This window comes from Hypomesus nipponensis, chromosome 7 (assembly GCF_054491055.1).
Source record: "Hypomesus nipponensis isolate SF chromosome 7, ASM5449105v1, whole genome shotgun sequence".
In the NCBI taxonomy this organism is placed as follows: domain Eukaryota; kingdom Metazoa; phylum Chordata; class Actinopteri; order Osmeriformes; family Osmeridae; genus Hypomesus; species Hypomesus nipponensis.
The window spans coordinates 11,428,392-11,451,980 of record NC_140367.1 but is presented as its reverse complement, the minus strand read 5'-3'; the positions used below and the strand labels follow the sequence as shown (position 1 = coordinate 11,451,980).

At 47.6% G+C, this 23,589-nt stretch overlaps 2 protein-coding genes across 2 annotated transcripts; both read right to left on the bottom strand.

Moving 5' to 3' along the window:
- Positions 1–2,848: 2,848 nt before the first annotated feature.
- sypl1 (synaptophysin-like 1) lies at positions 2,849–8,656 on the bottom strand. Its single transcript, XM_084701326.1, has 5 exons — positions 8,002–8,656; positions 6,579–6,697; positions 5,787–5,991; positions 5,256–5,447; positions 2,849–5,038 (listed from the first exon to the last, which is right to left on the bottom strand). Exons 1-5 carry the CDS (start codon positions 8,071–8,073, stop codon positions 4,907–4,909), a joined length of 720 nt encoding a protein of 239 aa, XP_084557452.1. The 5' UTR covers positions 8,074–8,656; the 3' UTR covers positions 2,849–4,906.
- Positions 8,657–8,789: 133 nt separating this feature from the next.
- Positions 8,790–22,986, bottom strand: nampt1 (nicotinamide phosphoribosyltransferase 1). The gene is made up of 11 exons (XM_084701325.1): positions 22,827–22,986; positions 19,170–19,326; positions 17,429–17,532; positions 16,537–16,665; positions 13,643–13,801; positions 12,984–13,120; positions 12,025–12,250; positions 11,672–11,791; positions 11,340–11,480; positions 11,056–11,190; positions 8,790–10,584 (listed from the first exon to the last, which is right to left on the bottom strand). The coding sequence occupies exons 1-11, from the start codon at positions 22,878–22,880 to the stop codon at positions 10,471–10,473; spliced, it is 1,476 nt and encodes a 491-aa protein (XP_084557451.1). The 5' UTR covers positions 22,881–22,986; the 3' UTR covers positions 8,790–10,470.
- Positions 22,987–23,589: the final 603 nt, after the last annotated feature.

Sequence of the window (23,589 nt, the reverse complement as noted above, 5' to 3'; positions counted from 1 at the left end):
CTATTGCGTTGGCAGACATGTTTCCTATCATCCGAAACCCCTAGGAGGGTGCAGACGCAGTCAGGGACGCGGCGGCCATTTTCTCTCCCTGCCCAAAAGGCACTGAGCCAATTGGACACCAGCGACGTCGAGGTTGTGGTGAGGACCGGTTCCTCGCGTGGTTACAGAGGACCAGAGCGGCGGTCGAGGGGGAGCTCCCCCCCCCCAGCTCGACGTGTCAGCACCCGCAAAAACACCCAGGGCGGTGGGGCTCTTCCCCTCTAAGGTGAATCAAACCAAAACGTCTTTGGGTTTTACGAAGTAGTTGCGCGTGTGGTGGAGGGAGAAGGGGGGGGGGGGGTTGGGGTTGGGGGGGGGGGGGGGGGGGAGTTGGGGTTGGGGGGGGTTGGCGGGGGGGGGGGGGGGGGTTGGGGTTGGGGGGGGGGGTGGTGGAAAGGGTGTGTGGAGAGGGGGGGGTTGTGAAGGGGTGGGGGGTGAACCGATCGTCCGAAACTATCGTCCGGCAAGTTCCACACATAGCAGCGGAGCGCCGACTGCCATGCTTGTCAAAGAACAAATGCTATTTCCTTTGTCTCAGCCAAGGCAAATAAGAACAGTGTGTAGCTTACCCCTGTGCAGACGCTGCCAAACCCACTGCCGTGCCAAAGCCCGGCAACCAAAAACAAATACTCCTTTTTCGTGAATGAGTCGCGTTTTTTTGAACCTTCTCTCATCTTCTGATGTTTAAACCCGTCAGACCAGCTTGTGCTACAAATCCTCTCCATACAACATTACAGGAGCTTGGGGGTTCAACGCTGCTGACACTCGGCAACAGACTGCAGATTAGCAACACGGAACCAAGGGGCACTGCACCAGTCACTATTTCCAGAGATGATTATGCGGTCGGGCTGTGCTGCCGTCAGTCATCCTTCGGTACTGCCTGACCTCATCAGCTGGAGCTTTGTGTGTGTGTGTGTCTCTTTCTCCCTCCCACTCTCACATGACCTGACTATAGGCTATGGGTCAATAGCTCCAGGGACTACAGTGCTCTCTGGCTGAGCGTTAGATGGCAAGAGGAGGTCATAGAGTACTTGAGATAATGGGCGTGAGTAATATTGTGAGACATACAGTAACAGTTGGCTACAGAACGGCTAACTACAATGGCTGCCATGGTAGTGCTCACTGAAATGGTCCAAGTTATCACTCGTAGAAATGGTACAGAACCTAACTTAATTGTGACACCACCTCTTTTTTTATCTGTTCACATTATTCTAACGTTTACACTGAGAAAGATGGTGAATAGATTATTTTTCATTCTGTTCCACTATTAAATCTATGTCATTTCACGTACTTTACATAAAGTATGTAGCTAGTTGCGTGTCTGAAATCTACCGTAGAAGAAGCAGCAGGAGTGTCGTCACAGACAATAACAACATGTTGTCAGGAGCGTGACAGCACCACATGTTAATCTTACCTTCTCTGCTGAGTTTTATTGCATCCTTGTTGTCGATAACGTATTTCACACTGTCTTCGAGGGGAGAATCTGTATCGGAATGAACAAACATTGCCATTGCGCTTAGAATAACATCGGGTGCAGGAAAACTTTGGAGTCAATGACGGACCATGCATGCAGCCATGCTGGATCGAGCTAACACAAGCAGTAGGCTGCTATGAGCTAGTTAGCTAGCTATGTGCCTTCCAGTAAATCAAGAGGAGCTGTCAAAACCAACTAGCAAAGAAACTTAGCGATTACTCACCAACCGTTACATATTCTAGCGTACCAAAAGTGCCTATGAGTGGCTGACGTTGCCAATTCGGATTCCTCGAAAGGCAATTGTATTGTAGCGTTACATACTCTATTTATAATGATAGAGTTTCTGTTTTGTTTCTTTCAGCTTTGACAGATGCATGGAAGAGGACACGAGCTTAACTCAATCTCAGTTCAACGACACAGTCACAACACGTGTCACTAAAATGTACGACATCATTAATGTGCACACTTACTGTCAAAATACTGTAATTTGGTTGCTTTAACGAAGGTAGACCAAGGTTTACACAGAAACGTATCCGGACTTGGTATTTGGCGATCCAATGTCGCCATTGCTCTTCCTTCTTGTAGCTTGCTTTTTTCCTCTCCTTCGCAGTAAGCGAAACGAGACTAGCACAGCGCCTGACGTCATTATCGTCATTTTTCGTATTCGCTCGGCTTCTGGCCGTTGGGAGTTACAGTTAAAAAAAAAAGTTTAAGTTCAAACCAGTGTTCAGGCTAATCACTGTAAAATGTGTTTATTTATTTGACTTTTTATTATTATTTTATACATTCTGAATGTAAGCATTTTTAGACCGTTAAAGCTTTGACAAGGATGAACGGTGATGATGTAAATCATGCAAGCCTTTTGTGGTTTGGCCAACAATTTGGATAAAACGTGTATATTGAACCTGACCCCAGCCCTTTCCTGATTCCATACCCTTTCCCCTTCTGGTTTATACCTCAGAAAGAATTATCTCACTCACCAATAGGAAAGAACTTAAATTAAACAGACTTGCTTCCACACTTCAGCCCACCCACAACCCGCTCCATTGCTTTATTTGAATGTGCCCGTTGGGGAATATTGATTAAATGGATGTATGTGTGTGTCTTTCAATAGGGGGTTAATGTGCATGCATTTGGATCCTAATGTGTTTCACTCATGAATGGCATTTACTGCAAACTAGGGTAAAACATTTAAATGTAATAACAAATAAATTTAAATGTATGTTTATTTGACCCTTGTAAACTATCTCAGTAAATACATTGTTTTAATGTCACTGGTGTAACGCTGGTCCAGTAGTTCTAAGTTAGTAACAAAATCATGCATCACACGCATACTAGTATGTAATGCATTTATTGGTCAAATGGGGTCGCAAATGAACCGTTTATTCTTAATCCACAATTTAAAAAAAATTGCCAGGTTGGTTGCTCAGTTAAAGCTTGAACATTACATTTAACATGTCCTGCATGTCTTGAGAACAATTTCAAATAGGCCTACTGGCATTGAAACATCTTCGATCAAATAGGTTATCACCAGGAGTTGTTACCATAGTTAAACATTTGGGGAATATAACCTGCTATCGACCTCTCGTGGTAAAACATGACAATGGCTACCCTAAAAGAAAGTAACAGACGAAGTTGACAACGCAGTTTCGCAATTGATGTGTCATGATGTCGAACTGATGGACTTATAGGCTTCTAGCATATCTAGTAAATCACATGTTCTAATGTGTGGGATGAATGCGTGACATTCTTGATGGTGAAATGCATAATGTTGCCTCAGATGTAGTGCGTCAGGCTTAAATCATCAACATAGTCGAACCAAAATACGCCATAACCGAATCAATGTGTGTAACTTTGACATTCCATAGAGCACATGATGGGGCGTGCAGACTACTTAGCTGGCCGATAGACTATCAGAGAAGAGATGGGTGTCTAATAATTGACCATGTCATTGTAGGCCTCCAATATCACTCACACAAATAGACACACACGGGGGGGAAATCACCATAATGTTGTGTTTGTTCCATAGACGCTACAGCTACGAGTGCGGTCACAGGATGCACGGGAGAACAAAAGCAGCCCTATGCCTCCAGGAATATTTATTTGGGTCAGAAACTCGCGACTTTTGCAAAACAGTGGAAAGTCACCCTAAATATATCAAAAAGAATAATAATTGAATGACAGAAAAAGTACATTCATAATTTGGATGATATCAGGACAATGGTTGGGCTGCCTTTTTCCTGAATAGCAGGTTAAAAGCTGAAATATTCAAAAGCCATAGTTGATCACATATTACAAGATTATAGAGTGCAAAGATATAACCAGCATACCACACACAAACACACACAGACACACACACACACACACATACGCAAACAAACAAACATAAACTTTGGCCTTAAGTGCCCAAGCACACCAAGTTACATATCAACAATGCTAAAACAACTAATCATTATCAGTTGTGCAAAAAGCACAGTGCACTTGTTTTTGGTGCTGGATCAACAAGTAGAATACAAGATAGTAGTAGAATACTAGATACAAATACTAGATACAAATATAGTCACCAAATATGAAACAATAAAAAAGGATTCATTGAGCATAACAAGTACAACAGTATGGGAAGATGACAATATCTAAATTTCCTGCGTGATCTGAAATGAAGGGAAACAATATATACATAGTCCTAATACCTGGACAGTGAACAACATGAAGCCTTGTGAATGTACAGCAGGAATGCAGAAGAATACATTGAATGCACTACATAGAAGCGCAGTGCACTATAAAAAAACAAACAAACCCCCCAAAACATAGTCTGTACCTCAAAATAGTAGGGTTCATGACTGGGTTAGATATATAACACAATTGGCATGTTTATTGCACCTAAACCTAAACACCTAGAAAAATGTATTTGGAATGCTTTGGAACAGAAACTATAGCAGATGGGGATCCTGCTGAAGGCATAAGTATTAAAAAGGCAGATTCACTGATATGGTCGGATAAGGCACAGCGACCAATAGACCTAGGTAATCTTCATGTCTGGACAGATTATTTAACACAGTGAGAATGAGAAGAGGGGGAGGGTTTGAGTGTGGGTTGAGAATGAGGGCAGAGGACTGATGACATCACACCCCTCTCAATCTATGATGCCCGGGTCTTCTATAAACCATCCCTATCTGGCCTTGCTAGATATAGCATGACAGTTGTTTTCTTTCCTCCTCTATACCCTGGCTAACCCCAAACCTCAAGAAACAAACATGAATTTTCGACCCTGAACATAAGAAGTAGCTCGAGCCATTTCTTAACTCAGAAAATATTGACTCTCTTGTCCGTCTTAGCGTTGCCATTTCCAGAAGACTATGGGCCCCTCGGTCGGTGGCGAAGGGTGGGGTGGCCTTAAATAGGGGCCGGGGCTTGTGCCCTTCCAGAGCCTGGCTGGGCGGAGTACTTCTGAGAATGCCAGCGGGTCTCCTTGTAAACAAACCAGGCGTTACCTGCCCACACCAGCAAGTTCAGGTACCCAAACACCTGTGGAGAGAAGCACACACGTACACAGGCAGACACACAGATTGATGGAAGATAGACCATTTGGATTTACTTATCCGTGTTGGATTACTCTTGTCTGGCACAACCCAGTATTTCCCCAAACAATTCAAAGCCACTCCAAGTACTTGAAACGCGACAGCGATTCCAATCATTTAAACATTTCTTTCCAACAAACTCCGGTCGACACACAGTTTCTTACCACAGAGACGTTAAGGGTGCGCATGTTGGCAAATTGGGAGACCTCACAGGTGACGTCCTCAGTCTTGCACAGTGCCAGGGTGGAGATGATGCCAGTGGTGCTGGTGGCATCCTTGACGTTCTGCAGGCCCTTGGCCCATGCGGAGGAACACACCAGCCACAGGAAGGCTATGGCTGCCGTCAGACCAAAGTCCTGAAGAACAAGGGAATGTACACTCAAAGTGAGACTACACCTATCTACTTCTTCTGCAGTCCACAAACTGACATTCAGGAAGGACAAACACAATATACATTGGGGGGGGGGGGGGGGGGGGGGGTTAAGCTACTACATAGCTTAATTACTAATGAATCACTTATTCAATTACAAATCTTATTTATGATGTGAAATGAATTGATATGGGGTCAATTGGTTTCTTTGTTCAAGGTCAGTTTGATAAATGCATACGACCTTGGAGACACAGGCCACTGAAATGTCCAAGTCCATTACCACATGGCACGAGCTACCACCAGGATGAAAAGGGACCACACTCACAAACATGGGTCCAAAGTCAGAGTTCTTGTAGACGTGCATGTATCCCAGGTAGACCAGCAGAGCCAACATGGCATACAGGAAACAGACGATGGCCACGCCCACAAAGAACTCGGCCGAGGACGCCGAGTCGCCCACCAGGTGAGTGGACGCGACAGTACGATTGCACAGCGTGGTGTTGCTCTCAACCAGAGGCACATGGCTTAACCTAGACAGAGAGGCAGGGGGGGGGGGGGGAGTGTTGCGGTGTTGAGAATCCAAAGCACTTGACATCCCAGGAACGGAGGATGGAGTACTTTTGTGATGTGAAGGTGAGTGGTGGGTCATAATGAAGGTCTTTTGGGTTCCGCCTAACATAGACATGGTATGAACAAGGAGGCACTCGTTCACCTTCTAAGCCAATGAGCTTCCCTCAGGGATCTGTCGGGTCCCCTGATACGTTCTTATTGCATGTGATCTAAACAACGACTTCCTGGAATCCTTTGGCAGGAAATCCGGTGATAAGGGGTGACACGACCCATCAAAGCGTTTTATCCTGAGCCTTTGACAAACCCCAGTGGACCCTGAGACCCTGGTCTACCCTCTTAGGCACTTTGCACTGTGTCTACACTTTGTAGACACAAGTGAGTTGAAGATGAATACCATCCAACCAGTACTACCAAGTAGGCATGCTTTTCTATTGCTTCTATTGCTTGGCAACCTCTATAAATATTGGTGTGTAATAGGTGTATAGTGGCAATGGTGCTTTGTTTAAAGTGACACATTCATGCCACAGAGGAAATGATGAGCACTTACCTGAAGGGGTAACTGAAAGTGGCATTGAGTGTCTCGTTCCTCCCCTCGCCGCAGAAGATCGACACAATGTTCTTCCCTGAATACCCTCCGCAGCTCCCAAAAGCAAATATGGCCGTCAGCTTGCGAGGAGGAGAGAGGGAAACCATGAAGACAAACAAAAAGTTAGCTGATGATTTGTGTGGGATCTCCCTGTTGGACTTAGCCTTGGAAACGGTATCAGAGCGGGAGGACCTTGGATGAATAAATTAGAGAACTGCTTTTCGATTTGAGCGTGTTGAGATTCTGTCCGAAAAAAGGAATGCTTTTTATCTTTCTTCGTTCACATGCCAACTTTGCATGTTTGAGACATTCTGTCTAAAGACGCCTGATATGCTTCAACAGCTGCAAGGCAGTCACAATGAGTCTCTGTTACAAAATGTCCTCTCGGGCGGCATTGGGCGTATTTGAAATGAACAACATATGGGTCTCAATTAGATGATGAGAAATGTGTCTGCTGAGAATATTATTCATTCAACGCTTATATTCTGCTACGGTCAGCATACAGTCAGCACGGCCTTGCTTGAACATGCAATGACGTCGTCACCACCCAGTTCGGGGCCTGTCGCTCTGCAGTTTCACCGCGCTGAGACCAAACCGCCTTGCTGTCCCTCTCCAGATGTTTTCTCCAGATGTCAACGCCTACCATTTACTGTTTACCGACCCATCACATCTCTCCTGACTCTCCTCCTTCAACAATGCCATTGCTTATTAGTCAGCATCAGCGAGCATTCGGAACATAACGCTATCTGGAGTCAGGTGACTAGGGTGTTGCTGGCTGCCTGATGCCTGAGTGTTTAAGCATTGCAATGGGAAAGAGAGAGAAAGAGAAGCTGAGCTGGTAACTCAATTTGTTCCTGCTCACAGTGAATTCCTTTGACCCAGAGTTCTGCTTGGAGTAAAACTTGGACTTTTCTCGACCAAGAACATTTGGACTTCTCCATAACAAAATGAGGAATGGTTATTGTTCAAAAAAGTGTGTAAAGGCTACTTTACTTTTCTGGTTGAGGTTTTACCCTCTGAAAAAACAACTACTGCATAGGCAGAGGCTAGGCCCAAAGTTCTAAATCATTTGAAGAGCTTCTTTGCAGTAAAATATTAGTGAGAAGGGGATTAATGTATAACATTTGCCTTTCATTTGAAGGGCATGTATGATCATTTGTGCAAGAGAACCTGGCAAAGTATCTCAAAGTAAAACTGAGTTTCCTGCAACAAGTCTGCAACATTAAGAAGCTACGTTATTTTAATAAAGAAGGAACGTCAAGAAATGCAATAAACATGTAGCTACAACTGCCAGAAAAGAATAAACCCAGTCAGGCCCTATCCCCGAGCTCAAGTGAAAATCCCTGGGTTACAGTGTTAAAACTGTAAATGCCTCCTTACTTACCCATTCCACAAGTTTGATAAAACCCAGCGGTTCTTTGAGAGGTGCCATGTTCAATCGAAATCCTGTCATCATATCCTCGCCTTTCTAACTTTTACCCAAACGAAAACGATGGACGAATGATCCAACTTCGAGGAGAAAACCAAAGTTTGACAGAGTGACGTGGTTCTGCGGTGGATTCGGTGATGCTACCACTACTGCGCAAAATAACGGAGGCTTTAGGCTACTGTAAAATAGACGAAAACACGCAAAACTGTGCGTTTTACAAAAGTTAACAGTGTTTTAAACATTGAAGTGATAATGTTTTAAAATGGCTGAATAAATAGCGGTCAAATCTTTCTAAACGTTATCAGAACTAGGTCGACAAGTCAGCGAAAGTCCTTTTTTTTTTCTTCTCCTACAGACTTACTCCAAACAGGCGTATTCACTATGTTGCCTACAGACAGGGTAGGGTATTTCTCCATCTCCTGTTACCGGTAGCTGGTCCAGTCATATGACTTGAGACATCAAACCGCAAATTCTCAAAATTCTTTTACCAAAGAATAGCCTTTGCTTCTGTAAGCGGTTAATAACCCGCAATACAGGATTTAAATCAGAGCTGCCCAACAAAGTGCCATGATAATAAGGTTACACGACGAGCTCTCTTAACAAATGGAGAACGCTGTACGCTCGTTTTTATTCAATTGTTCACTTAAATCTTCTACTATAGAATTCTCCCAAAACTAAATTGCCACGTCTGAATTGGCAGACTGATTGCTAGTATATTATAAACCATAGAAAGTCCATCAAAGTTTTCAGCAAATTGATAGAGTGGTCCTTTTAATACGTTGACAATAATATAGCAACAGTGTTAGTTTAAGTATCCAATAGGTTGTGGGAAAGAGTTTGGGACAATCAACATATACATATAACAACAAAAAATAGAATTCAAAAGTATTTTCAGTCATTACACACTTGGCATTCACACGACTATACAAACATGAGCTTAAAGCTGACTTCACAAGAACAGTCATACTACAACCAAGCCGTTTGAATGATTCTGTTGGTAAAGTAAAAAAAACAACATAAAAAACGGGCATTTGACAAAAAATAAAAACTATTTATCAGTGACCTGCCCTCTCCCCTCATAGAAAGTAAGTCGTTATGTACACGTGGCAGGCAGTTTGGCCATGTAATGGTAAATAGGGTTATTTACTGCAATAATTATGTTATTGTTCACCTTTGTCATATAAAATGACTGAAGCAATTTCGGAGATATAAGAACCAAGACAGTATCAAAAGAGTAAAGCAAAGCTCACCTCCCTAATCGAGATACAGCCACCACCTGACTGTTGTCTCAAAATCAAACTAAACCGACTGGTCACAAACTCACACAAATGTACTGCAAATCAAATTGAGACATGATTATCGTTGTCCTGACCTACCAACTTGGCCACGAGTTGAGTAGTGTTCCTAAAACAGGAAACAGCTTTAAACCTTAAAAACAATTATAATTATGGAGCAACCCCCCCCCCCCCCCGGTCTGCAAAAAATAATTTGCATAAAGGAACATCATTAATCCTTTAAAAGGAAGAAGTTGTCAGCACACACACACACACACACACACACATGTACAGTCACACACAGAAACAAAACAGTCACATTCAGCAACATTGAACATTTACTTATCCACCCGGGAGCTTTTGGAGTTGGAACCTTCATTGACGGCATACACAGACCTGTCCTGACTGGACACCGCTTCAAGCGCTAGTCGACAGGCTACAGATGCTACTGCTGACTCGTTGCGAGCGCTGGTAGTGGCGTCCGAAGCGCGTTGGAGGGAAGCTCCTGACGGCTCCTTGTGCCAGGCTTAACTTAAGATCTCCTTTCCTGCGAGGGTCTCGTGGTCACATATACTGAAACCTGCTCACATACCACACACAGACGGTAACATAACCGCAACTCCATGATTCAGACGCCGTGATATTATTCCGTCCGTCACTTCAAAAGACGAGGCTAAGTCGACGGAGCGATTCTTATATATTTTTTTTCTGGTTGTTTCTGCTTCGAAAACAACTCTGTACACGTAACACGGGACACAGTCAGCGCGGCGGCGGGAGCGCTTCCTCTCCCCTCTCTTTCTCCTCTTCCGTTTCTCGAGCACGGCCCGCCCTCTCCGCCCAATCGCATCGGACGAAACGCGCCTCTCGCTCGCTCCAACTGTCCCGAGACGGGCTTTCTGCCATTGGCTCTTTTTTTCTTCTCCTCTCCGACCAGGGACGGTGCTGAGGGGGAGTGTGAGGGGTGGGGTGGGGGGCTGGAGGATAAAGAGAGGTGTGTGTGTGTGTGTGTCGGGAGGAAGGGGTTATAGCAGTGCGCTCCCCCTCAGGTGAGGACAGTAGAAGTACAGGACAGGCGGGGTGGGACGGGGGAGGCGGGTGGAGGCTGAGCTGGGAGAGAGGGGGGGGGGGTGCGGGCGGGGCGGGGGGGCGCTCAGTGGAGGAGCTCCTCCAGCTCGCTCTCCTTGAGCTTGGCATTGTCTCTGACGTCGTCGAACGTGTACGTCTTCAGGATGTGGCCGTTGCGGAACACCGTGTGCAGCAGGTCCTAGTGAGGGAGAGAGACAGAGACAGAGAGAGAGAGGGGGGACAGAGAGATAGAGAGAGAAAGAGAGGGAGGGACAGAGAGAGATAGAGAGAGATAGAGAGGGGGACAGAGAGAGAGAGAGACAGAGAGAGTGACAGAGAGAGAGGGACAGAGAGAGAGAGAGAGGGGGAGAGACAGAGAGAGGGACAGAGAGACAGACAGAGAGAGAGGGGGAGAGACAGAGAGAGGGACAGAGAGACAGACAGAGAGAGAGGGGGAGAGACAGAGAGACAGACAGAGAGACAGAGAGAGAGAGAGAGCCGTCACTATGCTTGCTCTGTTCTAATTAGACAGCACCGGTACATGCATGGCAAAAGGGTTGAAAAGCCCCGTAAGGCAAACGCTCCACGTCAAACGGTTTCAAGCTCCCCGAGAATGGTGCTCCGAGGCTTCGGGAGTGGGAGTGGGTGTGTGTGTGTGTGTGTGACGTACCACTCCGTACTCCTCCAGGTCGCCCTTCCCCTCCTCCAGGGTGACAAAGTTGCCGCTCTGCGTCCGGTGGAGGGACAGGCGGCCTTTCTTCGACCGCTTGTTGGGGTCGGCCACCGGGTCTTTGAACACGTTCACCTGGAATGTTCAAGAAAGGCTCACGTTGGGTTCCTCTCGGGGTCAAAGCAGGGGAAGCTGTGCGTGTGCGAGAGTGTGCGACTGATGCACTTGGTGGGGCTCCCCCGTAAGACTAGCCATGCTTCGAACGCGCGCGAGCGCGAGCTCACCCCGAGGCCATTGGTGACCACATAGCTGCACTTGAAGGAGCAGTTGAGCAGGTCCCTGGTCAGCTTCTGCAGCAGGGCTCCTCCAGAGCCGAACGCGATGTTCTCCACGCTCCACCTGTGCTGCTTCATGCCCTCCACGATCTGCACACCACGACACACACACACACACACACACTCCGGTGTTACGCCAGCGCGTGAGACACTGCGCGTGGACATGTTTTTTGTGTGACTGTTCATCTGTGTGTGTATCTTCATGTGTGTAAACACTGCACGTTTGGGTGGGAGGGAGGGGGTGCAAAGTGGGTTTGTTAATAGGTGTGTGTGTGTGTTACCTCCTGCAGGGTGTTGATGTCCACCCCGTCTCCCTGGATGACCCGGATGTAGGGGGGCAGCACCTTGTAGCCCTTGGAGTTCTCACTGGGCTTGAACTTTTTCCCCAGGATCTCCAGCACCTGGGCTCAGAGAGGAGGGGGGGGGGGGGGGGAGACAGGGTTCAAGATCACCTGCTGTTCCATCCTACAGGGCCCGCTGTGGATTCTCCTATGGCTGGCTGGCCACACACACACACACACACACACACACACACTCTTCGATCCAAAAACAACACTGGTGCGCCAACTGCCTTCACTTCGTGTGATCTCGTCAAACAGCCACCGCCCCCCCGTCCCCCGTCCCCGGCCCCCACCTTCAGCACGGTGTCCAGGGGGTTCCCCGAGTCGGGCCGCACCACCAGCGGGGCGTCGGCGCTGCGGCACTCGATGAGGGCGCGCAGGTCCTCGCCCCAGATCTTCTCGCAGGCGTTGTAGATGTCGTAGCTGTCGCTGACGATGGACACGGGCACCGAGGGGAACTGCTTGATGATGTGCTCGAAGGCGTCCTTCTCGTGGTCCTTGCCCCAGGCGGTGATGGTGCTGGCGGGAGGGGAAGGCGAGAGTGAGAGCCGTGAGAAAGACGGGGAGACGGAGAGAGAGAGAGAGACGCGGCTGGGTGGGGACGGACGCAATCCCGCGGCTTGCCACTAGGGGATGAGCCGAGCCAGGTTTTACGCGGACGACGCCGGACAGCCCCGACCGTTTCGATAGCCCGGTGTTCGCGCTAAAATCGACAACATCTAATCCGTTCATAAATACATATCCCAAATCTACATACAGCGATAGGCTACTAGGGTTTGACAGATTGCCGTGTGTGGGGAATTCCAAATGTGTGTGTGTGTGTGTGGGATAGAGAGGATTTAAGCGAGAAGGCCAAGGGGATTGCGCATCGTTTCGCGTGAGAGCGATTTCTGACCCTCGCCAGGCCGGACGGGCCGGCGATTACGCAACACTGACCAGGCGGCGCGCGGCTCCCATGGTGCACTGGGGCGGAACACGGGTGCACGGAAGCGGCAGTAAGCGCCCTTGTGGCACAGAACATCCCCCCCCCCCCCTCTCGCCATAAATCCCATTGCGCGCGCGCGCGACCGCGTGTGTCATTGTGTGTGTGTGTGTATGCGCGCACCCTATGAAATGGCCCTCGCTCGTCGACAATCCCCCCATCGCACGCAAACGCATTCCTCCCAACGCCCTACTTTTCGTCCGCAGAGTCAGTGTTTCCGGTACGTTCTACGTGAGCCAAATCCCTGTGGGACTGGGAGCAGCGTTGTACCTGTGTTCGGCGGCGGGCACAGAGAAGCCCGGCACGGGGTCTTTGGTGCCGTAGTACTTCTTGATCACGCAGATGCCAGCCACCGTGTCCGTCCCCTTGAAGTTCACCAGGTGGGCGGAGGCCCCAATACCTGCCGTCTGGGGGACACACACACAAACAGGAAGTGAGCGGAAGTCCAAAATAACCATTAAAAGGAGGAGAGGAAGAGTACTTGAGGGGGCACCCCGTGCACCTTACAGATCGAGATTGAAATCGTTGCCCCAGTCTGTTTGAAATGCTACTGGGTTTTGGTAGTGAGACCAAATTGGTCTCAAATGAGAAGTCTGATACGTATACTAAGGCCCAGTTTCCCAGACACGGATTAAGCTTAGTCCTTAAGTAAGAGAGAACTGACATCTCCATTGAAAAGGTTTTAGTCTAGGGTTAGGCTTAATCCATGTCTGGGGAAAAAATATATATTTAAATTGAAATAGTAAATCAAATATATTCTGTGGGAAACCCCATATTAAATTCATTCAGGAAATACTTAGCAACTGTTTGCGGACACAATAGCCATTGTTTTCTTCGCCTTTCAACAGACTTTAGAAACATAGTGAAATGGTACGTGATAATATTCTCTGTATTTGATTTGGTTGTGTGAGTTTTTTTCCGGCTGCTACCTCTTGTGAGGACACTCCTCTGTAACCAAAGTCATGCAGTTTGTAGTCCAGGCGCTCCAGGTTCCCAGAAGTCTCCAGAAGGTACTTAGCCAGGATCTTCTTCTGCTCCCGTGAGTTGGTCGCCACGGTGATGGGGTACCAGGTCTGCACCAGGATGGTCTGCGGAGGGGCAGGGGTCAGAGAGAGAGAGAGGGGGGGGGGCATGGTCAGGATGAGAGCAGCCAACCAGGAGGCTAGAATTCAGGCCAACACCCATTCCCATCTCTGTTCATACACACACACACACAACTTCTGGTTATGGTTCACCGAGCAGGAATGTTTAGTGTGCCTTGTGCGCGTGTTGTTAAGGTGTTTGGTTGTATGACGAACGTAGCCATGCGTGTTGGGTGTACTTAGCACCGGTGGTTGAGCTGTGTGCTGGAGAACGCAGGCCAAACTAAACACAGCACAAGGTCAAGTGTTCACGACCTCCGGGATTAGCTTTCTCCGCTCCATCCCAATCTCCCTCCCTCCCTCCCTCCCTCCCTCCCTCCCTCCCTCCCTCCCTCCCTCCCTCCCTCCCTCCCTCCCTCCCTCCCTCCCTCCCTCCCTCCCTCCCTCCCTCCCATCCCACCGTCCTCTGTCTCCCTTTTCCGTTTTACCACTCCACCCTTGTCGCCGTCTTGCTCTCCATCCATCCATCCCACCTCCACCCATCCCTCGTCCTCTCCTCCGGCCCCGCTGGAACAAAAGCCTTCCCGCAACGCAGCCCGCCCCCCCCACGGTTTAGTCAGGTGGAACTTGAACCCAAAACCAACCGCCGGCCCCTCGGACGCTCAGCGGTCCAAGAGGGGCTCAGTGGGGATTCGGAGGCAGAGGCTCGTTCCCTGGGAACCAGAGATCAGGCTCTGATCCGTGGCCCCTGTCAACAGAGGACCAGGCGGAGGGGGGGGATCTTCTCATCCCGAGGTCCAGGGAAGAGCTACCTTGGCTGGGTGGGGTTGGTTGGCCGAGGAGGGAGGCATGGAGCTTTTGTCCAGCGCCGGGAATGGATCGAGTCAATATTATCACACGGCAACTAAGAGGTGTGTGTGTGTTTACCAGGCTGGTCTGCCTGCCTGCCGATGTTTCGCAGGGTTTTGTCGTGTGCTTGCCAGGATCGCAGGGTGCGCTCTGGAGAAGGGCGCTTGCACACGGGTCACGCGACGCCTCCGCAAACGAACCGGGATAGCAGGAGAATCATTCAGGCTCGCGTGAGTCACGTCTTCCCCTTGTGCAGGGCCACTGTGCCGACCCAGCTTCCTCGGTGAGACACAATCAGCCGTGCCAATTCGACGTGTGAAAAGGGCAGAGATGCTCACGCAAAACACGCACGCGGCAATGTGACCACAGCAAGCCATTTGTAAGAACTGATAGCCGGAAAGACATTTACATTTAGTCATTTAGCAGACGCTCTTATCCAGAGCGACTTACAGCAAGTACAGGGACATTCCCCGAGGCAAGTAGGCTGAAGTGTCTTGCCCAAGGACACAACGTCAATTTGCTTGGCCGGGAATCAAACTGGCAACCTTCAGATTACTAGCCCGATTCCCTAACCGCTCAGCCACTCAGATTCAATACGATTTGTCGAGCGGTCGTCCTCGTTTACCAACGCGCAGGACATGGTTCTACCAAGCTCTAGGTGTGTTTCTCAAGGTAGCAATGCTTCAAAAACAAGCTTTCATCTTTAAAAAAAAAACAACAAAAAAACAGCTGCATGCCAAATGTCACTGTGCTCGACGCTTGTTGACAAGGTTTTCCAGGGTTTCTCCTGTCGTGCTCTTTGATGAGCTAAATCACGTCTGCCGTGCCAGCGCCGAGCAGAGCGAAGACGGCGTCAAGAGTACAAAGTTGGGAAGCCGTCGATCTGTCCCCGGAGCGGCATCTCAAACAGCCGTCGCCGTCCCACGCGGTGCAAACTGACTGGAAAGCTCCGTGTGGAAGCTCATCGTGGATTTATCGCGAGGCTGTGAGAGACCGCCTAAACAGCGGCGGCCGGCGCCGTAGATGACGCACGCACACCAAGCTCCCCTCTCCCCAGAGAAAAGGAAAAAAAGTTATAAAAAAAATAAAAAAAAATAAAAAGAGAGGGAGGGAGGGAGAATGAAAGAGAGAGAGACAGACTCAGTGAGGTTGTGCATGACACCAGGGTTCAAGGACGGTATAGGCCCGGCAGTGCCACGGCTACATTTATACCGGTCGTGAAGAATGAGTCACGTGCCGCCGTGCAGGTTAAACACGCCTCCAGTCACACTCTGCACGCACCAAGTACTGCTTTCAAGCCATTAATATAGGGGTTTTCCTGCATGAGAGAGATATAGCATGTGAGCGCGTGTAAGCTGAACTACTAAGAGAGAGCCGGTGACAGAGAGGGAGAGAGAGACAACCACAGTCACATGCTCATGTGGAAAGAGCAGAGAGCTGGGGGACAGGGGGGGGAAGGGGAGGAGAGAGAGGAGGAGAGCTTGGGGAACGAGGAGGGAAGAGGGGAGAGAGAGAGAGTAAGAGACAGGGAGTGAGGGAGAGAGAGAGAGAGATGAATCTCATTATAAGTTGATTAAATCGCGCTGAGTCACGCCTGTGCCAGTGTGTGTGTGTGTGTGTGTGTGTGTGTGTGTGTGCATGTACCGGGGACGGGACACACGGGATCAGGGTGTGTGAAGGTTAAGGGTACAAACACGATTTAAAAGCCTGTAGGTGCACATTCTGTGTTCCATCAAAAAAATTATAAAGGTAACCACTCAACCTTGCCCGAAAGGGATTCTCAGCCCACCAGTTGACCAAATAAACTTTCCACATCTGGATAAGTAAGCATCCGTTCCTAGAAAGAAGGAGTGTGGTGTGTGGGCAGGTGGGGGTTGGGTGCGTTCGTTTACCTCCACCCAGTTGGTGAGCCAGTAGCATTCTGGGTCGGTGCTCTCCACCGTGAACAGAACGTTGCCTCTCGGAATCACACTCCCCTCTGGCACCGCCTTGATCTCAATAGGCAGGTGGCCATTGTACTTCTGTGAAGACCAAATCAAACACACACACAGGTTAGGGTTGTCTTTGCACGTGTCAGGAAGTGGTGTAATTTGTCCTATTTCTACACTGGGGAAATTCTGAATTCAATGAAACCTTACACGCATTGCTTGAAAACATGCAGTTGCAGCCAAATGATCCAAGTCTAACATTTTCACTGTTTGCTGACTTCAGAAATGTTGAATCATTCATCAAAAATATCTGACAGTTTGACAGATTACCTACGGGCAATCAAACCTCACAGGTATCACATATTTAGGGGTTTGAAATTTGACACAATTATATAACCCCCTCCCCACACACACACACACTAACACACACACGAGTGTGCGTGCACACACAGGTCATCCTGACAACCCCATTTACGTTTTTTTTTTTTTTTTTGCATCGTAATACTGGCCTGGGCAGAGTTATTTAAAGTACCTCAAACTCAATCTGGTGACAAATTGAATATGTGAGTCTAATCCGATTGGAAGTGCCCTGATCGCCACGACCGGACTGTGTGTGCGGTGTAGTATCGGCGTACTGGGAGGTGTGTGCGCTTGGTTTCATAAGAGTCTGCAATTCGAGTCCCCCCCGAGTTCCCACTTCGGAGAACCATGTCACGTGCTACTGTCGCTAGACAATTCAATCGCACCTATCCAACCTGGGTTGAGATTTACGGAGCACGCGGGACGGGTCGGAAGGGGACAGGACTACGGAGGGTAGGCAGGGATGGGATTTGGAGTTTCGAGGAGGGGTGCGTACCTCCAGGATGTAAGTCCAGCCCTTCTCGTTAAAGACGTCATCCTGGAAGTGTTCCCTGTACACCTCCTTGGCCTCCTGGATCTTCTCAGGGGTCACCACCTTACCTGAGGAGAGGAGAAGGAGAGGGGAGGTGGGTGGGTTTAAAAATATATATATATATATATTTACATTTAGTCATTTACATTTAGCAGATGCTCTTATCAAGAGATATATATATATATATATATATATATATATATATATATATATATATATCTCTTGATAAGAGCATCTGCTAAATGTAAATGACTAAATGTAAATATATATATATATATAATATATATATATATATATATATATACACACATACACACACACAAAAGAAAGGCATGAAGAGAACAGCAGAGTGAAGGATTGGGAAGATGGAAGGGGAAAGGAAAAACGAGCAGAAAGAAGGAAAAAGAGAGAGAGAGAGAGCACAAAAAAAAAGGAAACAGGGGCAACACTGGAATCCCACCCTCCCATCCGCCGAACGTTATCGAATTAGGCGCTCCTCTCACAGTTGAGCCTTTGTGTCAGCAGCAGTGTCATCTCGTGTTGGGCGGGCACCGCAACCTACATTCGAAATGACCGGGAACAACTGACACTGGCCGACGCCAAGTTCCGAAAAGACAAAAGCCCGGACGAGAAAAAAAAAAAAAAACTGAAAGTTGTTTATTTGGTGTTCTATGGTCAGCAACTCTGAGCGTGTAGAACTTTCTAGCATTGTGTGGCGTCCATGCTGCGTGCAGCTGGCCCTAGTCTTAACGCTAAGGGCGGAAGAGCAGCTGTTCTTTTGTGTTCTGGCTGGTATCCTTATACACACACACACACACACACAACAAATGTGGTTGTGTGTGTGTGTGATGCTGGTATCCTTATACACACTCAAGTGACTCTCACGCCATGAAATCCCTTTTAGAGGAGGTGTAGCTATAGGTGGGACATCCAGCTAAGCCCTCGACAGGAGGGAGGTTCTCTCTCACACGCACAGACACACACAGACAGACACACACACACACAGACACATACACACACAACAGGCGGGAAAAGGCTAAAGAAGCTCTGGGTACCGTTCCAATACTTTCAAAAGCCCCCCTGAATTAGCCTCTCCTCTCTCCTCACAGGGGTCTGATTGGGTATTCAGGAAAATCTCGACAGGACTATCCTTCCATCTTATGTTTCGAGATTGTGTAGCTGTTAGCTTGGATCCGGGATGGATCTGGACACATGTCCAGAACCACGCGAGAAAGACAGATCGAGAAATGAAGAAGGATGATGAAGAAGAAATGGAACGATTGGTTTCATGTTGGAACTGGACCAGAGACTGTATACATTATATACAGATTGCTTTTGTGCAACAGTGGCCATGACCTTGGATCTGTGTGTGTGTGTGTGTGTGTGTGTGTGTGTGTGTGTGTGTGTGTGTGTGTGTGTGTGTGTGTGTGTGTGTGTGTGTGTGTGTGTGTGTGTGCATGCATCATTTTGTGACATCAAATGAAGGCGACGGTGCAGTCGGCAGGATCATAACTTCCCTCGCCGAGATGTCTGGTATAGCTACGTCCATTGAAGCTAGCCAGCTAGCTGCGGTGAAACGGTCATTTCAGAGCTCGTTTTCCTTAAAGTCAAGGTCCTGTCAAATTCATATTTGGCCAAGGCGGATGGATATCCGTGAGGGCAGGTTTTATGAACGAGATGTTAGAACGTATCAATCAATTCTTACCTTTGAGATATTTATGGAGGATATACTGCAGGCCATAGAACACAGTCTTGTCATATTTGACTTTTCTGTTCTTGGTCGGGTCGGTCTTCTTCTCGCGACACTCAAAGTAAGAGTACACTTTACTTGTGTTGGGAGGGTACTGCTTATAATGAGTCACCTGCAGACGAGAAAAGCAAGCAAAGAGTGAGGGAAGAGAAACGTCGAGAGGTTAGCCGTTCATCCTTCAGAAAAAGGTCTCCGCGGCACCTTCCCACGCATTTGTTCCCAGCTTCGTGTTTAACAATGCAGCCTCGCGACAATATTCAACCATCTCCATCCTCGTGTCTCTCCCAGGACAACTGAAACGAGACACGTTTGGGGAAGGGGGGTTTCTGGCACATGCAATGTCTCAGTACCAGTCAGGCGGACTGGGTGCGATCCTCCAACACCAAGCGTGCAGGTAGAGCGAGCTGTAGCCTGGTATCTGTCAGCCGGGGCTGACGGACATGTCCTACTATCACACAAAAACGTGCTGCATGAACGTCTTCTGTTATGTGTGCATGTGTGTGTGTCGAATTCTCATTCTCAGGCGACCGGTAGGACATTATAGCTGACCTTGAGGAAGAGTCGACTGGAGACACCAAACGAGTTGTCACTGCCGTGCTGTGGTATTATGTTTTGGTTCACCGTGCCTGGTAGCTGAGACGGGTTAACCCTTGTGCTGCCTTCGGGTCACATGACCAAAAGGTTCATAACGAACCATCGTTGTGTTTACCCAATTTTACCCAATACAAAAGCAAATAAAAATAAATGTATTTTAACCTTAGCAATGTGGGGGGTCTGAGACAGCTCAACGGTTAAAAGAAAATGCTTCACTTAGTTTTTGGATGCGGTAAAGTTGTCGCAAACGACGGTGGGTCACAATGACTGATGGGTCAGAATGACCCGAGGAGAACACAAGGGGTAAGTGTGCGATGTGGTTCGTAGATACAGACTGTTCCTCGAGTCTGACCTCGGAATCGCTGGAGGAAAATGCGCTTTGGATCCTTGAACGCGTGCTGTACTTTCTGTCTGCACTATTTGTCCATGGCTATGGATAAAAGCATCTGCTAAATGACTAAACTGTTGCGTCTAGACCCGTCTACCAAACAAAATTAACGAAGCCCCCCACCCCCCCCCACCTCACCCACAGGCCTCAGTCATCATTTGATGCAGTTCTTTGAATTTGAGCAAACGACTCTGGAACGTGTTCAAAACTCAATTATCTCGGCATCGAGGAGATGTGCAACCATTACTTTCACCCCGGAAATAAGGACCGGAAGAGGAACTCAAAAATACTTGTTGTCTTTTCATTTGAATGTGCGCCCTGTTTTTCACTTTCTCCTCTCCTCAAAGGCTATATGGGAAGGGGGGGGGGGGGGGGGGGGGTGGAAGGTGGGGTGAGGGGTGGGCCATGGAGGGACTGCTGAGGGGTGGGGGGTAGAAGATGGAGGGACTGCTGAGGGGTGGGGGTGGAGGGTGGGAGAGTAAAGGAGGGCTTCTAAGAACTTGCCCATCCACCCACAAGCTGCATTGGGGAGACACAGGTATGCGTGCTTGTTTGTGTATTTAAGCAACAAGCTAATGGACCCAAATGAGAGGAAAGGGCCATAAAGGAGAGATGGAACGAGAGAACAAGAACGCACGAGACTATAGTATTCAGACGGATGGGAATAGGATGACCTTCAGGCTACAGTTTTTATTGATCAGCTTGGCCGCAAGGTACACACAGCAAATGTAGTGACACATAGCTCTTTCCTGGTCCTGCTACCAGCCAATCAGGGCAGGCAATCTCACCTTTCTTCCCCGACAACACAAACGACCAACCGTGTCCCCACAGGCCGACTCGAAGTAATGACCCAACAAGATAATGCGTGTGAGTGTTTGCACTCCGTGGCAACGACCAAATGCTTAAACAAGCTGTAACGTTACAGTGGCCTATTATGCATTCGTAGCACGCGAGATCTACTCGATATATGGTCAGAAGAGAAGCTTGGTCAATCCCAAGGACCAGACAGACAGGTTAAACCGACAGAGACAGAGAGACCGGGTGTATCTGTTTTCATAGCCTAGTGGTTTATCAGCCAAGGCCCAATAATAATAATAATAACATGATAAATTAGTCCCTGAACTCACTGACACACAGAGAGAGGGTGAGAGAGACAGAGAGAGAAGGGGGGGAGAGAGAGAGGGGAAACTTCATAGAGCACTGGACCAAGTTAAAAACGAATGCAAACAGCAGGGCAAACTCAGGCTTTTACAGCTCTGTCCCATGCAATCCACAGATGCCTCACTCTCCCACCTCTCCCTCTCTCTGGCTGTGTCTTGAAGTTGCAATTTGCAGTTACACACTACACACAAAGCGAAATACTTTTATGGCTTGGGATTGGTATACTCACTCACTGGTACATAAGATGACAGGTTTTGGTTTGATCTCTGTCTATGGCATTTGACTTTCGATCTCAATCTCTCCAATGTCATAGCAATGAGCTGCGGACAGATGTTGGAACTGTTTGTACACACACACACACATGCACGCGCGGGCACACACTTTGTGCGCGCGTTCAGGGGTAATGACTCGCACGTAGCTGTGCATGCACTGCAGCGACAGTCATGACAGCTGGATAATATTTCTATTAAATCTGAAGCGGGATATACCCAGATAGATAGTTCCAAGATTAAGATAATTTTAATTTAAGACAAGTGTGTAATGTTAAACTCTAAAAAAGCACATGACTGTGTAGTTAGCCATAACTTACGTTTGCTACGCACTTGTCGACCTTGATAAAGGATTGCTCAATATAAAACTGGCCTATCCCTAACTTAGAGCCTTTTTGCAAAGTTTCGCTTTTGATTCAGTTTGTGTCGGATGAATTTATCGGTAATGGGGGATGAATGACTTGGTAGATGTTAGCTTGGGTTAGCTAGCTAGCTTGTCCTCATTGCTGGTTTATCCATCGCTCCATTCATACAGCTCACGATCTACCGCCTTTTCAATTAGAAGATAGCCTATATACTTTGAATAAGAGTCAATGGGAAAATGTCCACGTTTAATAATTGAATTGTTGATATCATGCATCAATATTTTGACAAGTGAATAATTAACTGTATATTTATTTGAGTAAAATACCTTCTAGTCAAAATCACACTATGGATATATTGACTTGGAATTACAACATGTCAACATTAAATTGTAGATATCTACAATTCCTATTTACCGCTAGTCTACTGATTAAATATTAAAAAGGCTTACCATAAGCCTACCCGTACAGTCACAACACCGACCAGCCTCTTTTATAATTTCTTAGCCAACTAGCTTGCTAGCTGCTAGCACCAGCAGAGGCATGAGCTGTGCCATCAGTGGGTGGCGTAGCAAGCTAAATTCGCCGGTAGACTTTCAGTCAGTCATCTTGGTCTAAAATTGTGAAAAGATGCTCTTAAATGTTGGTACCTCCTTACGGTCTTCAATCTCTCCTCCCCTTTGGCCTAGCGAATACACACACAACGACCAAGCAAGGCAAGCGTGATGGCCTTGGGAAGACGGAACCACCTTGAGTTTCTTTTTATTCACTGGACCTGCAGACCGACTACTATAGCAGCCCTGAAAATATCACCTATACACCGGCGTCGAGCACTCACCTTGTAGGAATCAGTGGCTAGCAATATGTTGAAATCGGCGTCTCTGTGCTCCATCTTCCCCCTTGGTATCAGTTACGGTTGTCAGTATTGTTACGCTGTATGTGCCAGGGACTCGATCACAACCTAGTTCCCTTGTTGGGGAAGGACGGTGAACCAATCGAGAGGGGTGGGCCTAACTGTGCCGCCCGTCACACAGAACTAGGTACAGGCAATGACGTAGCATTTATGGAAATGCATTAACCATAAAATCCATTTCGTTTTAGCGAGTATTGGTCAATGGCCATCATCCGATTGCGACGACGGGAGACATTTTCAAATGAACACGAAATGTATCAGTAGCGTTATTGTAGACTATAGCAGTGTGTTTTCCTGAGGCGCAAATATGGAAATACTGCAAATACATTTATGTTGAATTTGCAATCGAATTATGAAATTAAAAAAACATTTCCAGTCCAGTCCAGTTTTTTATTCACCCCGCATCGCAACCAGCCGTAGTGCTGAGTTCCCGGGGAAACAAAATACAATATTATTACAAATATATAAAAATATCACACAATGGCTGTAAACAGAATAACCAGCAGATGGCACTATTTTACAACAGGTCATTTGTCTGCGTTTTTACAAGATCATAATATTTAAGTATTATTAGCCTACCAGCACACCCACTTTTGTACACACAATTAGCCTACAACATTGAAACGAAAACTCATTTGATTTTATATTCACATTTTTGGGGGAGAATAGCCTACATTATACAGATATA

Bases quoted from the DNA above. Each gene is read 5' to 3' on its own strand.
- sypl1 (XM_084701326.1), bottom strand. From the start codon at position 8,073: ATGATGACAGGATTTCGATTGAACATGGCACCTCTCAAAGAACCGCTG. The intron at 5,448-5,786 runs GTGAGTGTGGTC...CTTGTTCTTCAG, and splicing joins CTGACTTTGGACCCATGTTT to GACTTTGGTCTGACGGCAGC. The intron at 5,039-5,255 runs GTAAGAAACTGT...TTCTCTCCACAG, and splicing joins GCACCCTTAACGTCTCTGTG to GTGTTTGGGTACCTGAACTT.
- nampt1 (XM_084701325.1), bottom strand. From the start codon at position 22,880: ATGGAGCACAGAGACGCCGATTTCAACATATTGCTAGCCACTGATTCC. The intron at 13,802-16,536 runs GTAAACGAACGC...GCCCCTCCGCAG, and splicing joins GGCTCACCAACTGGGTGGAG to ACCATCCTGGTGCAGACCTG. The intron at 11,191-11,339 runs GTGAGCTCGCGC...TGAACATTCCAG, and splicing joins TGGTCACCAATGGCCTCGGG to GTGAACGTGTTCAAAGACCC.